Source organism: Pyrus communis, chromosome 8, assembly GCF_963583255.1.
Source record: "Pyrus communis chromosome 8, drPyrComm1.1, whole genome shotgun sequence".
NCBI classification, from domain to species: Eukaryota; Viridiplantae; Streptophyta; class Magnoliopsida; order Rosales; family Rosaceae; genus Pyrus; species Pyrus communis.
Window position 1 is genome coordinate 19,909,974 of NC_084810.1, and position 15,613 is coordinate 19,925,586.

A 15,613-nucleotide genomic window follows, 5' to 3' on the forward strand; every position below is an offset into this window, starting at 1 on the left:
TTACTCACTTGGCCTTGGGCTGCGAGTTAGCACGCCCACAACCCAAACTAGAAGGATCAAGAGATCCCGAAATCACCAACAGTCTTTCTTTCACAGAGGAAACTTAGAAGTTGGGATAGTGCTAATAGACTTGCGATAATTGAGCAATAAATTTACATCATTTTAGTCTAAATAATTAAAAAAATTTGAATATTTCAAAGTATTCGTCATTATAAGATTGCATTTAAGATAAATTCAAATAAAAAATTTGGAATTTTTGGAATCTCCAATTTTCACCTAGTCTCTTCAAAAATATTTTGATTCGTAATATTTTTCAATTCAGATTAAAATTTTGGGAAAACTAATGAATAAACCTCAATTTTTTTTTTTTTTTTTGTATCCCAACCACTTAATGCACTTTTATTAATAATAAAGACAAAAAAACGAAAATGAGAAAAAAATGAGGTGGTGACATTTTCGTAAATAAGATGAAATTTGATGGCACCGATTGTTTAGACACAATTACGAAAATGCAACCGACTGGTTTTTTTTAGCATAAACTGACTCTTTGTTTTTAACTTCAATTTATTTACGATGTTCCCACTAAACTTCAACTCATTTACAAAAACATAACCGCTCTTTTTCCTTTTGTTTTGTATTATTAAATTTCTATTTAAGTGTTTCAATTAATTTTTGTAATTTTAAGGATTTTTAATTAAAGCTTCACTCTTTTTTTTAATCTTAAGAGCTTTTCATTAAAGTTTTCAATTTTAATAAGAGAAAAATTTAGCGACAAGTATCCATCCGCCAACCAAAATGACAGAGAAATAAAACCAATAAACCATACGACGTCGAAAGATCGAAGCGGGTCACATATAATAAAAACCGGCCCGGCCTTAGGATTTCTCCAATGTTGGGCCAGCCCCCAACAAGCAAACAACAGGCAGAAGAGAAAAAAAAAAAAAAAAAAAGATCATGACTCGGAACTCGCAACGGTCACACGACTCGCCGAGTCAACTCGGCCTTCTCTCTCTGTGTTCGACTGTTCTGTGCTGTTGCTTTCTTCTCTACCTCTGCGCTGCCACACGCATACGCCCTCTTTTTCCTCTTTCCCGCTTCGGTGCCCCTTTTCGTCATTTCGCCCCGCTCCCATCTTCCTCCTCGCGAAATCAGACGGCGCGCCTCTCTCCACGTCACCATCGTCTTCTTCGTCCCCACGGCGACCTCTCCTACGCACACATCTAGATTATAATTTTCATGTAAAATACCATCGAAATTATTAACCTCTTCGTCTTTTAGCTCTCTCTCTATGGCCTTTTAGGGTTTCTCATCTTCCACCCAAACGCAATCTCTCTTCTCTCTCTCTCTCTCTCCTCTCTTTCTCTCTCTACGAACCTTCGAGTTCTCGCACCCCCGTGCTCTGCTGGTCAATTTCACCATTGAAGCTCGCCGCAGGTATTCTCTCGTTCGATTCTCAGTCTCTTTAATTTTTAAATTTATTTTTTTGTGATTTAGGGTAAAATTTGGTGTCAGTTATGAATCTTGCTTCGAATTGTGCATTTTTTGTTTGTTTGGTAGTTGCAAATGTTGAGGATTTTTTATTTATTTATTTTTAAATTAGGGTTTTGATTCGGTGATGGTTTGAAATTTGGGGACTTGGAGGTGGCTTGGTGTGAAACTTGTGAGTCTGTTTGATTTTGGCGGGTTGTGTTTGGGTTGTGTTGGGATTCATGGCAATTGAGAAGAACAACTTCAAGGTTTCGAGACTTGATTCGGAGTTTTCTCCCAGTAGTAGGAAGAGTATGTCTAGTGATGAGGATGAGCTACAACAGCGTAACTCTGCTGCAGAATCGGATGACGATGATGAATTTAATGATGCGGACTCGGGAGCGGGGTCTGATGACTTTGATTTGTTGGAATTGGGAGAAACTGGTGTGGAGTTTTGCCAAGTTGGGAACCAGACTTGTAGCATTCCTTTTGAGCTGTATGATCTTCCAAGCCTTGAAGATTTATTGTCAGTGGATGTATGGAATGAGTGCTTGAGTGAGGAGGAGCAGTTTGGCCTCACTAAGTATCTGCCTGATATGGACCAGGAGACCTTTATGATTACCTTGAAAGAGCTTTTTACGGGTTGCAACTTTCATTTTGGGAGCCCTGTTAAGCAGTTGTTCAATATGTTGAAGGGAGGTTTGTGTGAACCAAGAGTTGCTCTTTACCGGGAGGGTTTGGATTTCTTTCAGAAGCGGCAGCACTACAATCTTTTGAGGAAGCATCAGAACAGTATGGTTAGTAATCTCTGTCAAATAAGAAATGCTTGGCTTAATTGCAAGGGATATAGTATTGAGGAGAGGCTCCGGGTGCTGAATATTATGAGAATCCAAAAGAGTTTGATGGGTGAGAAGATAGAGGATATGGAGGCTGACTCATCAGAAAGAGAGTCGGGTGAAGGTTTACGGAGCAACAAAATCAAGGACAGGAAAACTGCACAGAAAATGGCTCGTTATTCTGTATATGGGGTGGATACAAGTGTGGAACTTGCATCAAAAGGGCGGTCGTCAGCTATGGAATTGGCAAAATATGGGAAGCAGAATCCGAAAGGTATACTGAAGTTGGCTGGGTCCAAGACTCCTTCAGCAAAAGAGCTAGCAAACCATTCAGGACCATACAGTTCAGCCGTAGCTCTTCCTCGGCAGCATAAAGCAGTAGGGGATGATGCTGGGGCAGCACTCAGAATAAGGGATCAATTTATAATTGGTGATGATGTTGAAGACGCAGCATATGGATTTGACATTCAGCGAGATAGAAATGTGTCTCGTGGTAGCAGTATGGATAGGTCTGGTGTTTTCAAAGTGGGAAAGAATCATGACCTTTCAAGAGGTGATGAATTAAACACTGACAGTTTGATGCGTCTGCCTCTCTCCTCAAAGGCTGACGTTTATGCCTATGGTAGGAACCGCAGTGCAAACCTTTTGTCAGAGGCAAATGTTTTAACAGAAAAGCCTCCTAACTTGAGAGCTCCCTATGAATTTGGTAAAAAGGCCAAGTATCCAGAAAATATTCATCAATTCACAGTTGGGGATCAGATGAAGTCCTTGAAAGCCAGATTTCCACAGCCTCCGCTCAGAGGAGATCGAGCTGACTTATCAGAACGTGCAGAACCATTCTGGCATAAAAGGACTGAAGGGGATACTTTTTCTATGGATTCTCCCTTAAGATCGGATGATTGGAATGCTAGGAGCAAGAAATGGAAGTTAGGGAGGGAGTCTCCTGATCTTAATCACAAATCATATAGAGCTTCCCCACCACAGATGAATGCTAGGTTTATATCTTCTGAATTTAGAGCAAAACCATTGCAAGAGAAGATGAGAGACAAGAGAATGCAAAATGGAGTATCAGAAATTGCAGCATTGAAAGGTAATAGAATGTTTGTAAAAAATGAAGATACAGAATCAGACTCATCGGAGCAATTTGACGACGATGAGGATAGCAACCCTTTGTTGAGGAGGAAGCTGGCTTATCCCAGTGGTGCTATGGAAACTTCTCCATCTTCTTTGTTGAATCCCACTCTAGAAGCAAAAAGGGCCAAATATGCGAGGAAAGAGCTGAAGGAGAGTTTCCAGGCTCTTGATGGGATCAATTACTCCAGTAAGATGGGTGGTTTTGCTGAACATGGACATATGCGTAATCGAGAGAACTATTCTTCCAAAGCAAAACAAAAGGGTAAGATGCGAGACAATAGTCCCTTACATAACTCTTCGACTAGAGCTTTCGAAGAGCGTTATATCCCGGGCTTGAGTAAATTTAATGATGAAGGTGATGATTATGATGAACAGAAACAAATCTACAAATTGGGCAAGAATGCCCAATTTCAAGGGGAAGCTGGTGAAAGTTTGCACACACCCTCATGGAAGGTCTACACTGGAAGGCAGAAAAGAGAAGTTGGCCATGATCATTCTGTGCCAGAGTCTCGCTATTTTGTTGACGAGGAGGATGATTCGCTTGGAATGCGGTTCCTAGGGAATGGTGGTGGACGGGGTAATATCAGGAAGAAAGATCAGAACATTGAAGAATATGTGAGTGATCGCCATGAAAGAATTGAGGTCCCATTATTGGGGTGCAACATGATGGCAAAGAAGCGGCAAGGGAAGGAGGATGTGTCCGATACTGGTAGAGGAGATGAAGATGGCGACCTCCAGTCTAACCATAAACAGCTCATTGTTGATTCCAGTTCCTTGAAAAAAAAGGCAAAGAGGAAGCTAGAGAATGAGACTGTTAGTTCAGATGTAGAAATTTCTGAGCAACCAATTACAGAAATGGGAGCAACAGATATGGAGCCGGAAACCAGGCCCCAGAAAAAGCCATTTACTCCAATTACACCTACAGTTCATACTGGTTTCTCATTCTCGATTATACATCTTCTTTCAGCTGTTCGCTTGGCAATGATCACTCCAGTCCCAGAAGGTACTGTTGGGGAATCTGCGGATGAGCCAAACAAAACTCACGAGGGTGCTGTCAATGGGGTTCTTTCTTGTGAAAAGGCAGATGTCAGTAACTCAGAGCTTGCTGGAGAAATGAATATGCCTTCTCTAACGGTTCAGGACATTGTGAACCGTGTTAGCTTGAATCCAGGAGATCCTTGTATTCTTGAGACACAAGAGCCACTTCAGGATCTTGTGAGAGGAGTTCTAAGGATCTTTTCATCAAAAACAGCACCTTTAGGAGCAAAGGGTTGGAAGACACTGGTTGCCTTTGAAAAAGCTACAAAAAGCTGGTCGTGGACTGGTCCAGTTTCTCAGAGTTCATCAGATCACGACGCCAACGAGGAGGTGATATTTCCTGAAGCATGGGGTCTTCCGCACAAAATGCTTGTCAAGCTGGTGGATTCGTTTGCAAATTGGCTCAAATGTGGGCAAGATACCATTCAACAAATTGGAATTCTTCCGGCACCGCCCTTGGAGTTGATGCAGCTCAACCTGGATGAGAAAGAAAGGTTCAGGGATTTAAGAGCTCAAAAGAGTCTTAACACCATTAGCCCAAGTTCCGAAGTAGTGAGGGCTTATTTCCGTAAGGAGGAGGTTCTCAGGTATTCAATTCCAGACAGGGCCTTCTCTTACACAGCAGCAGATGGTAAAAAATCCATTGTTGCCCCATTGAGAAGGTGCGGTGGTAAGCCAACATCAAAAGCCCGAGATCACTTTATGTTGAAACGTGATCGACCACCGCATGTTACAATTCTTTGTCTTGTGAGAGATGCAGCTGCAAGGTTGCCTGGAAGTATTGGCACCAGAGCAGATGTTTGCACTTTGATAAGAGATTCTCAATACATTGTTGAAGATGTTTCTGATGCACAAGTTAATCAAGTTGTTAGTGGAGCCTTGGATCGGTTGCATTATGAGCGTGATCCATGTGTGCAATTTGATGGGGAAAGGAAATTATGGGTCTATTTACATAGAGAAAGAGAAGAAGAAGATTTTGAGGATGATGGTACTTCATCTACAAAGAAATGGAAGAGGCAGAAAAAGGATGCTGGCGATCTACCTGACCAAGGAGCAGTGACTGTAGCTTATCATGGGACTGAGGAACAAACTGGGTATGAGATGTGCTCCGATCTCAATGTTGAGCCATCATGTTTGGATGATATGCAACAAGATGTGGAGGATAATACTGATACCAATAACGGGTCTGAACAAGATGAAATGCGCCAAGGCAATCCAATGCTTTGGGAGGGTCATGGCTTGAATCCAATGTGTGAAAACAAATTGCTGTGTCAGGAAAATTCCACAAATGAAGATTTTGATGATGAAACGTTTGGGAGAGAAAGGACAGTTGGGCTCTTGAGTGCAAGCTTATTGTGAGGTTATATTGAGGTAGTTTTCAGTGGCATTTTGCATTATCCCAAATGATATTCTCTTCTTTGTGTTAGTGTTGGCAAGTTACTCTTTTGAATTGAAATTATATTCATGCTATTAATATGATTCATGAAAGCTGTAGTTCATAGAACCAATGTTAGGTATCCGTTACACGAAGAAATGTCAGATATAGTATAGTTGTGACAAGGAGAAGTAACTAGTTACGTTTAATCAACTGTACTTTGCCATCCATCATGTGGGGTTCTGACGAAGAACATTGATATGTTTTGCAGGCATAGCACTCCACCTTCCCATCAGATCGCATTTTTGTTCCCGGTCAAGGAGCGTGTCATACATTGAAGGTGCAGTATTTTTGCATATAGTATTGATTCTATCACGAAAATGTAGGTTAGAAATTTAGTCTTGTTCGAGGCTCATGAGTTGGTACGGGTGGGGTGGATATATAAATATATCTATATCTATATAATTCTGCCTTTCCATAAATAAATTTTTTGTCTTTATATATTTAGATCTTGAAGAAGAAGAAGAAGCAAAAAAATGTAGTTGAGAGTTGATGGTGGTGTACATTAAGTGAGCAAAAATGGCCAATTCCATATTTGGTTTTTTATACATCTGGTTTAGAGTTAATTGCAAGGATCTTGATGAGTTGTTTTCTTTGACAAAAAGAAAAGAAACATTTACACCACGAAAAACAATATTTAAGATGGTGTAGTTCTAATTGATGGTTTAATAACATAACATTCGAGAAATAAATAAATAGAATGTGGTCTTAGTATCTGCGATCTATATAGGATTTCGGCATTTGTCTCTGTCATGTCACATCATAAGTAAAACATTACTACAATATTTGTTGAGTGGGAGCACGTAACAATCTCATTTTTGACAAGAAATTGTTAAGTCGCAGTTTTTAATCAATTTTGCCAAATGCAACAATAACCTTCCTAAAACCTCTTTTAATCAAAATTGATTTTTCTTCACCGCTTAATACTATGATCTGATGATATTTCGTTTTCTAACTGACAGGTCTTAGTTGAAATATCAGGAATAATGAATTCGATGCCAATTTATTTCCTTACTCGTAGTGTATAAATATATTGTTCAAATAAAAAATATATATAGATTTTTGTTCATTGCGTATTGACCGAAAATCACTTTTGGTTAAAGTGGATTTCAATTTGTGCTTGATTTTGTTAGCAATTTATGGATCATTTTGAATAATTTCTCTAAAATAGAATCCCAGAGTAATTTGTTTGAAGTTATAAAATATATTATTTTCAATACTAGACGAGTTCAATGAGAAGAAACTTTAGCACGTGGTTGTTGTATATTAACCTTAATTGGAGGAATTATTTTTATTATCTTAGTTGGATTATCAAGTCACATATCATTTTTCTCCAATGATTTGATTATAAATGAATTTGGATACGGAATTAGGTTGATCCAATCCGTTTACAAGTTGGATATGGGTGGGATCAGTTCTGTAACCCAATCGATCTCCCAAAACATAATACCACCGAACTAATTTTCATATTTGGTTCGGTTGAACTGTTGTTTCTTACTTCAAATAGCAAACGGTTCAATGGTTTGATGGTCGGTTTTATGAAATTATTAAAAATTTGGTTTGATTAGGTTCGGAGTTGGTCTGGTTTGGTTGGTTTCTTGGTTCACATATCTCTTTTTACCTCCCACACATCTTTATTAATTTTTTATCATTAATCTTTTTTAATCAAATCCAACGACCGAAAATTGAGAGAGATGTGTAAGAAATAAAAAGGGGTGTGGATAGGACCACCCTTAAATTAAGGTAATGCAAATTTAGAGATAATTTATTCTCTTTTGATTTATTAATTGTGTAATAATACTATCTAGGGGTACGATATCCACACACCCCATTTTACTTCTCACACACCTTTTTAATTTTCGGCCGTCAAATCAGATGAATTGAAGAAGATCAACGGACAGAAATTATCAAATGGTGTGTGAGAAGTAAAATGGGATGTGTGGATAGCACACCCCTACTATCTAATACAACTATATCGGAAGGCTAAGTTATAATGGGTCAACCATAACGGATTCAAAAATCTTACCTCATGCGGTCCTAGTGTTAAACAAAAACATCTCTCTCAATAGGACAAGGGGACGAACACATTGCCGTGGATAAATTGCCGACGGTCGTTTTGGAAGCCAATAGAATCCTCAATACTCCTCCGTTAATAGCTATGTTAAGATTTGATGATATGAGGAAAAGTTTGTCCCATATCGATGAGGGACATGCATTGCTATGGGTTTATATGGTCTTGAGTTACTATTCATATTGCCAATTGGTTTTATGGTGGAATCTCAATTTCATCATGGTATCATAGCATGTTGTCTCTCATGTGAAAGCCTAAGGGTCACACGTGCTCACGCATCACTCAGTTGTTGTCCATGTGTAGACTGTTGGGATTGGATGATGTGAGGAAAAGTTTGTCCCACATCAATGAGGGACATGCCTTGCAGGTTTATATGATCTTGAGTTACTCTCTATATTGCCAATTGATTTTATGGTGGAACCTCAATTTCTTCAATCTATTTATGTTTGACATGAATTATGGTTTGCAAAGAAGCAGCTTCCTAAACACTCAAAAAACAATCAACTCCTCATCAAAAATCCAATCGCAGTTTGTTACAGAAGAGGGAAATTCAACGAACTCGAATTTTGAAGTTCCCCAAGAACCCTACATACTAAATCGAATTCTCCATCCACAAGAAACAATCAACGAATAAGAGTTGCATAGTGCAGTGACTAAATAGTACATATATATGCCATATACGTTATGTACACACGTTTTTCTGACCACTAAATGCTCGGTCCCCCTCTCTTTAGTTAATAGCAGTGAGAGGAACTCTGGAGTCTCTAATGGATTGAGCAGCCTCGTACGCCCCTGTGACGTGTTTTAGGTCTCCATTTGCTTGCTGTTTCGCCGATCTTTCATCCCAGAATAACCTCAACAATTCCTCAAAAGCTGGAGTCCTGAGTTCTTCAATGGATGCAACGCTTGGAAGATTGAATGACCTCTTTCTTGGCGTGGAACATGATGGTTCGTCCACCTGCTTGTTGCAGAGGTTGAAAATATCGTTAAACACAGCATTATTAAAAATGTAACTCTACATAGAATTAGTTTTTCGGAAAATTTCATCCATAAGAGATTTTCAGAACAGTTATTGCACTCTTAACAATCTTACCACGTATTCATCCAGAAGAAATTTTCCTGCATTTTCGGTGATTTCAACAATATTGTGGTAGTGACCTCCCTTTAGTTCTCTCAGATCCCCGCAACATGGAACAATCATTGAATTTAGATTTCCACATGCCTCGTGGTCAAGTTGTAATGAATCTGCAAATATTTGTTTCAGTACCTGTAGTCCAACATATAACTACGAAGACAAATGTAAACTTAAAATGTGAAATTGGATACTGACGATCTATGGAGGAAAGGAGATTCTTGTCTGCGATGTCTACATCTTCTAGTGCAGCTGACACAGACGAGGAGAACCTATCACGTAAGGTTTGATTGACTTCCGTTCCCCTCCTAGTTGAAGAGAAAATAAATGAATAAACTTTCAATTGAGACCCACAGTATTTCTCTTATATAAGGAATGCGCTTGAAGTATTAAAAGCATACCTAACAATGGAGTCCACAGAAGCAACATTTCTCTTTTCTAGATTGAGCAAGGACTCCTGAGCTTTCTTCCACTGTTCTGCACCCACTGATGCCTGCTTCAAACTGCACATTTTCGTTCGGTGTAAGTAATGGGCTAGAAAAATTCAAGTAGCAGAATCATGCCCAAATCGGTATAAATTCTTATATCCAGAGACTCCAGAATATATGTACCAATTCTGTAGAACCTCCTCCATGTCTTTCTTTCCACATTCCACAGCCGTTGTGTCTTCAAGGTAATGGGATTCTGTTTTTTCCATGTGAAATGTCCATTTGGTTTTGATAGACGAAGTTGAATCTTGCATGGTTGACATTTCTTTCTGTATTTTGTTGGTTCTGCTTGTTGCACTCTCTCGAAGATCATTTACAGCAGTTTGTACCTAAAAATGCATAAAGATTGTTATCAAGAAAAACCTAAATAAAAAGTCGTTGCTGAATTCTATCATAAAACCTCAAGAAAAAGGCATAAGGAAATGGTAGCAGCCTATGAACAAACCATACCAGTTTTTTCTTCCTGGCATTTGAACTTGCCAGCAGCTCTGCCACTTTCTCTAGCAATTGCCTTTCTTCATTAGCAGCACACTCCTACATAGAGATAAAAAAAACAAGCATTTAATTTGATGAATGAGGTTGTTCTACGGCTCATTCAGTTTAATAAGTGCACTGCAACCACCTCAAACTTCTCTTCAAGTTGAGACAATTTCTTGTCGTTGACAGTTTGTGCTTCTTCCACAATTTGGGTCAGATTGGATGCATGCAAGTCTAGAGTTTTGAAAAAGTCCACAGTAACTTTAGAAACTGAACGTGCAGTTTCGACTGCTCTGGCATGAGCCTATACAAATCACAGAATTTTTAAGCCAAAACTGATGATTGAATTTTACTGTAAAGGAAATAAATCATCCATGAAACCAACAATATCTTACGTACCTCACGCTGTTGTTGTGCAAATGCATTTAGCTTTTCCTCTTGGTTGTGAAGATTACCTTGAAGATCATTGAGTAATGCATCAGCTTCTGAAGCAATTCCTTTGAAGAGCTGAATCGTTTGAAGAAAGTCAAATACAGAAAAACAAAGAAATCTGAAGACAAAATATATAGTGAAATAATGCTTACATCTTCCAGAGCAGAAGAATGGTTAGAAACTTCAGAGTTTAGATGAGAAAACGTTGATTGCGAATTTCCTTCAAGATCCCCAGCTATACCATCTAGAGCTTTAATACCAGAACCATACATGTTTTTAAGCTTTCCTAATCTTCCTCGTAGTTCTTCAGTAGCCTTCAAAATTAAGCCAAATAATGAAGTTGTATATAGACTGAAAATTCGATCTCAGGAATGCATGCAAGGACAAACATCTTCTTGTCTAGACCTTACCTCCGCCTTCGTTGATACAAAGGACTGCATGTCCTCTTCCATATCTTTTAATTGCTGCTCCTGTTGTGTCACTGCAACTGCCACAGTCTTATGCAAGACTTCAAGCTGCTGAGTTAATTGGGACTGAAATTTCTGGACTAGTATCCGGTTTCCATCTTCAATTTTGTCCTTACGCTCTACAAAACCAGCCATGGTCAGTAAATAAATAACCCGAAGTTTTGAGGGAGATCAAAGAACAACATACAAAATAATAATACAAACCAATTTTGGCAAATAAACTGGACACATCTGATGCAGCATTCTCTAGCTCTGCTCGCAGCTCAAATGCACGCCCGACGAGTGATTTCTCTGAAAATTAACAATGGAATAATAGTGAGAAAAAGGCATTTAAATGTACCATCCAACATAAAATTTAATATATGCATAAAATTGAACATGAACTAGTGTAGAATAAGCCCGAATGTCGACTGTATAACTTTAACATAAGATGAGAAGGAGAGAATCCATCTATGGTCTGAAAACGCAGATGGTGACACGACGATTTGTTTTAGCAGACAACTTTGCTCACCCGATTTGAGGAGATTCACTATCAGAAATTCCTTCTCTTTGATGGTCGCATTTGCTTGTCGATGCTTGTCCTCAAGATCATACAGCGCATGTCCAGTTTCCTCAAGCTTTGTCTGAAGTATAAAGTGTTTAATTATCTCAGAACGAGAGCAGAAAGAACAAAAGGAGACTCTGTAAGTTGATATTACGAATGTATTACCTCAGTTTTTTCAAGTTTATCACTCAATTCTACAGCCAAAAGTTGCTGAGAACTGTAAAGTTCCTGAAGCTCCAGCAATTGCTGCTCTTAGGCCAATGTAACGTTTATATTAGTTCCCACCCTGTAGTCAATATTATTCAAAAAGAAAGGAGTGAAATCTTGATGGAGATACCTTGTCTTTGGAATCAGAATCAAGTTCCATCCGCTCTATCTTTTCAGCCATTGCCTACAGTAAATAAATAGTCAATGAAGTTAGTAACCAGTCAACTGTGAACGTAGGAAAAGCAGTCCATACTTCAGTTAAACGACAAGAATAAGACCTTCTTCTCTGCTTCTTCACTAAGATAACGATCTCGTGGTATATAGATTCCATTCTTCTCTCTGGCAGCATATACCTCTGAATGAACAAAAGAAACATGTCATACAATTTAGCTTGTAGCAAAGTAACTATAAAGAATCATTAAATAACCTGTCAAACAAAAAAAAAAAAAATCACTGGGGAGAGAGAGAGAGAGAGCACATCAACGTTGGAATCAGTTAACAACCTTGCTTGAGCCGATCAATCTCAGAATACAAATCCTTGATCAAAGCAGACTTCATCATTTTTTGATTGACCTGAAACAATAAGCGACAACAAGCCATAACAAGAATCAGAATGAAAGACTGTTCAACTATATAATTTTTGAGAACCGGGATGGAGCAAACTTCTGACCTCTGGTTTGTTCTTTATATTTTTGGCACGGTGTGCATAGTCTAAGGTGCTGAGTGTTTCTTCCAAACAATGGATGGAAGGTGACACGGTAGCAATTATGCATGTCTTTGTTTTCCCTCCTAAGGAGTCTCTCAGTAATCTTGTTAGTTTACTATCCCTGGTATTCCAAACAATTCAATTGTAATTAAATTTACTTTCTGGGGTTTGTAAATATAGTCAAGAACAGTATGGGATTTTAAGTAGTAATACCTATATGGAACATGACCAGAGTGCTCAACTAAAGCATTAATGACACGACCAAGAGTAAGTAAGCTCTTATTTATCTCCCCAGCTTCTCTTGCTCTTCCCTGCAAGTGAAAGTTTCTTTTCAATCACATACACATGGTGAAAAAAGCTCAAAACACAAACTTTCATGGATATATGGCAATAAGATCTTGTTAGTAAAATAACATTCCAAAGAAGTCACCATATGCATCTGCTATACGTTATTATATTGACAAGACAACTAAATTTATTCCTTACCTCTCTCGCACCAGAGCGAGAAATGTTCTCAGAACCAGCGAGATCGACAAGATTCAGCTTCCCACACTTGATCATTTCTTCACCCTCTGGAGTACATTCCTTAATGTGGATTGTGATGGAAAATATTGAGTGTGAACGGCTGCTTTGCTTGTTGAGAAGAGTCTCAGCTGTTCGCCTTTTTGCGGATCCCTTCTCCAAGATTTTGTAAATTTCATTTGCTGTGCACACTATCTCTTCTTCCAAGCCTCTTACAAAAACACCACCCTTTCCATCTTCCATGAGAGCTATGGGTTTCTTTGATTTGTCATCTACAAATTTTGTGTTCTCATCAGGGGCCAAAAGATCACTTATCTCCTCATTGTACAGCTCTAAAAATGTGACTTTCATGCTATATTCAGCAACCTGAGCTTCCAATATGTCAAAAATTTGTTTAACGGCTCTTGGGATAACACCCGCATCACTAGGAAACTCCCCATTCTACAAAAATCACAAAATTCAGTCAGAAATCTATTTAGGAAACAGAATATTATAACGTAACATACAGAGTGGCGTCAATTCTAAAGTCACAAACAAACCTTCTTTCTTGCTCCTCCCTCCATTGTGTATGTTTTCCCCGTCCCTGTCTGACCATAGGCAAAGATTGTGCAGTTATATCCCTCAAGCACTTCATTTACGATAGGAGAGACAGCCTGGTCATACAGTTCCTTCTGTTGGGATGCTGGACCGAAGACCTAAACAACATTATCCAACTTTCTGATCACTTCCCAGTACAAAGAAAGAATATTACAAGTAGCATAACAGCAAGGAACTTATTTCAACTACACTTCACTGAATGCAGTACAAATCCTTATTTAATTTCAGAACTTTGTTAACAAAAATTGATCAAAACCCACTAATTCCGTTCATCTTATAAGACCGTAGTGAAACTTTTAAAGTAGAATAAGATTAAACACAAGAATTTAAGTTCCAAAATTCCAAGCCACGAACCTTGTCAAACGCAAAGGTTCTATCAATCTGCTTGTTAGCTATATTCTGAATTGCAGCAACTTCCCTTCTACCCTCATTGCAAGAAATCACGACCGGCGTATGCACCCTCACTTCGTCTTCACTCAATGGCCTGCAAACCAAATCAATCGAGTAAGTAACTCACTCAGACAACATCTCACTGAACTCTACTTGGAATCCGACTCACCTGCAACGCACAAGGACCTGCACATTGACACCCTTTTCCTTCTCATGCCTGTTTGTCGAATTCGAATCCCCAGATCGCAGATCTCGCACCGACTTGTCGCTCGACTTTGGCGTCTGTGACGGTGATAGTGATACCAATCCTCCTCTTCTCTGTTGGGACTGCGAGGAATCCATAGCTTTGTTGCTCTCTTAATCTGAAAAACCTTCAATCATCAGTACCGGTGTACACACACTCATACAATCATTCAAGATTAGTGCATAATTTGAATTTCCAATCTTTGAGTCAACGATCGATCGCACAACCAAATTCAAGCAATGCAATTCCGAATTCATCCAGATATGCAGATTTGAATCGGAAAAGGATCGAAAACGAACGATCGAAATCGAAATGTGCGCGATTCAAACCGAAGAAATCAAAAAGCAAAAGCAAAAAAGCAGAATTAATAAAGAAGAAGAAGAAACTTACAGTGAAACCGAACTGCCGGCCGGCCTGCAAGCACAGGGAGATCCTTAAACCAATGGCGATGGCGGTATCTCTAGAGAGAAAGTCGTAGTCGTAGAGTTTAGAGAGAGAGAGTGAGTCTGTATCTTTGTGTGAATCGTAATTTATGGAGAGAGAGAGATAGAGAGAGAGAGAGAGAGAGAGAGAGGGAGGTGTGAGAAACAAGCGAGAGAGAGAGTAGGGACTGTTTTGAGAGCTCAAAACTAAAATAAAATAATAATATCTTAATTAAAATTTTAAATTAGACTACATTTCAAGAGACGTTACGGGGGGCGTTTGGAATATGTGAGGACGGCATTGACGCGTCCCCTTAACGCCGTCAACTAAAATAAAATCGTTTGTGAGATAGTAATTTCCCGACCGTTATGAATCGACAAAGAGGCCTCACCTCACCTCACCTCACTGATCTTTTCAAAATTTTCGAAACGGAAACCAGGTTTGAACCATTGCCCCTATCGTTACCACATATTACTGATAGGCCCTTCCTTGTTTTTACTAACCTGCTTTAATTAGTGTCGGTTTTGGAAATTAGGGTTTAATTAGTGTGTGCGCATTTAAACTAAGAGTGGGTTTTCTTGTTAATGACGAGAAATATTTTAACCGGCAACACTATATAGTAGATCGCGTGTAATAATATAATTGGTTCAAAACTTTATAAAAAAAAATTCAATCAATTGTATTATAACACTTGATATACCAAATCGTGTTCGTAGAACATTAAAAATTTTCTCGTTAATAACTAAAGCTAGGCTCCACTCAATTAAATCTGATGGGCCCACTCAAGTATTTGTCACTGGATAATACTTGGGTTCTTGTTTTTTGGGCTTTAAAAAGCAAGGAACAAGTAACAATTTTTAATTAGGTTAAATCAGAAAATGAGTACCTATATATTATGCAATTAGGTTTATGTTGTAGTAGACATCATTTGTAAACATAGTGAATTTTTGTTAAACATCAATGGATACGATATATTTTTTGTTTTTAATTAGAGGTCAATGAA

The 15,613-nt window shown here is 38.7% G+C and overlaps 2 protein-coding genes across 2 annotated transcripts; one reads left to right on the forward strand and one right to left on the reverse strand.

Moving 5' to 3' along the window:
* The first annotated feature begins 975 nt into the window (after nt 1–975).
* LOC137742491 (uncharacterized) lies at nt 976–6,598 on the forward strand. The gene is made up of 3 exons (XM_068482373.1): nt 976–1,434; nt 1,601–5,846; nt 6,122–6,598. The coding sequence occupies exon 2, from the start codon at nt 1,710–1,712 to the stop codon at nt 5,832–5,834; it is 4,125 nt and encodes a 1,374-aa protein (XP_068338474.1). The 5' UTR covers nt 976–1,434; nt 1,601–1,709; the 3' UTR covers nt 5,835–5,846; nt 6,122–6,598.
* A 1,865-nt stretch (nt 6,599–8,463) lies between these two features.
* On the reverse strand, nt 8,464–14,750 carry LOC137741710 (kinesin-like protein KIN-5D). The gene is made up of 23 exons (XM_068481418.1): nt 14,578–14,750; nt 14,113–14,305; nt 13,908–14,037; nt 13,496–13,651; nt 12,921–13,397; nt 12,648–12,745; nt 12,399–12,555; nt 12,232–12,301; nt 12,007–12,083; nt 11,859–11,912; nt 11,687–11,767; nt 11,489–11,600; nt 11,182–11,268; nt 10,921–11,096; nt 10,663–10,824; nt 10,478–10,585; nt 10,224–10,382; nt 10,052–10,135; nt 9,725–9,930; nt 9,515–9,616; nt 9,312–9,421; nt 9,075–9,226; nt 8,464–8,939 (listed from the first exon to the last, which is right to left on the reverse strand). Exons 2-23 carry the CDS (start codon nt 14,283–14,285, stop codon nt 8,712–8,714), a joined length of 3,159 nt encoding a protein of 1,052 aa, XP_068337519.1. The 5' UTR covers nt 14,286–14,305; nt 14,578–14,750; the 3' UTR covers nt 8,464–8,711.
* Between the last annotated feature and the right edge of the window lie 863 nt (nt 14,751–15,613).

Bases quoted from the DNA above. Each gene is read 5' to 3' on its own strand.
- LOC137742491 (XM_068482373.1), top strand. From the start codon at position 1,710: ATGGCAATTGAGAAGAACAACTTCAAGGTTTCGAGACTTGATTCGGAG.
- LOC137741710 (XM_068481418.1), bottom strand. From the start codon at position 14,285: ATGGATTCCTCGCAGTCCCAACAGAGAAGAGGAGGATTGGTATCACTA. The intron at 14,038-14,112 runs GTGAGTCGGATT...TTTGGTTTGCAG, and splicing joins CAGGTCCTTGTGCGTTGCAG to GCCATTGAGTGAAGACGAAG. The intron at 11,269-11,488 runs GTGAGCAAAGTT...GTTAATTTTCAG, and splicing joins AGTGAATCTCCTCAAATCGG to AGAAATCACTCGTCGGGCGT.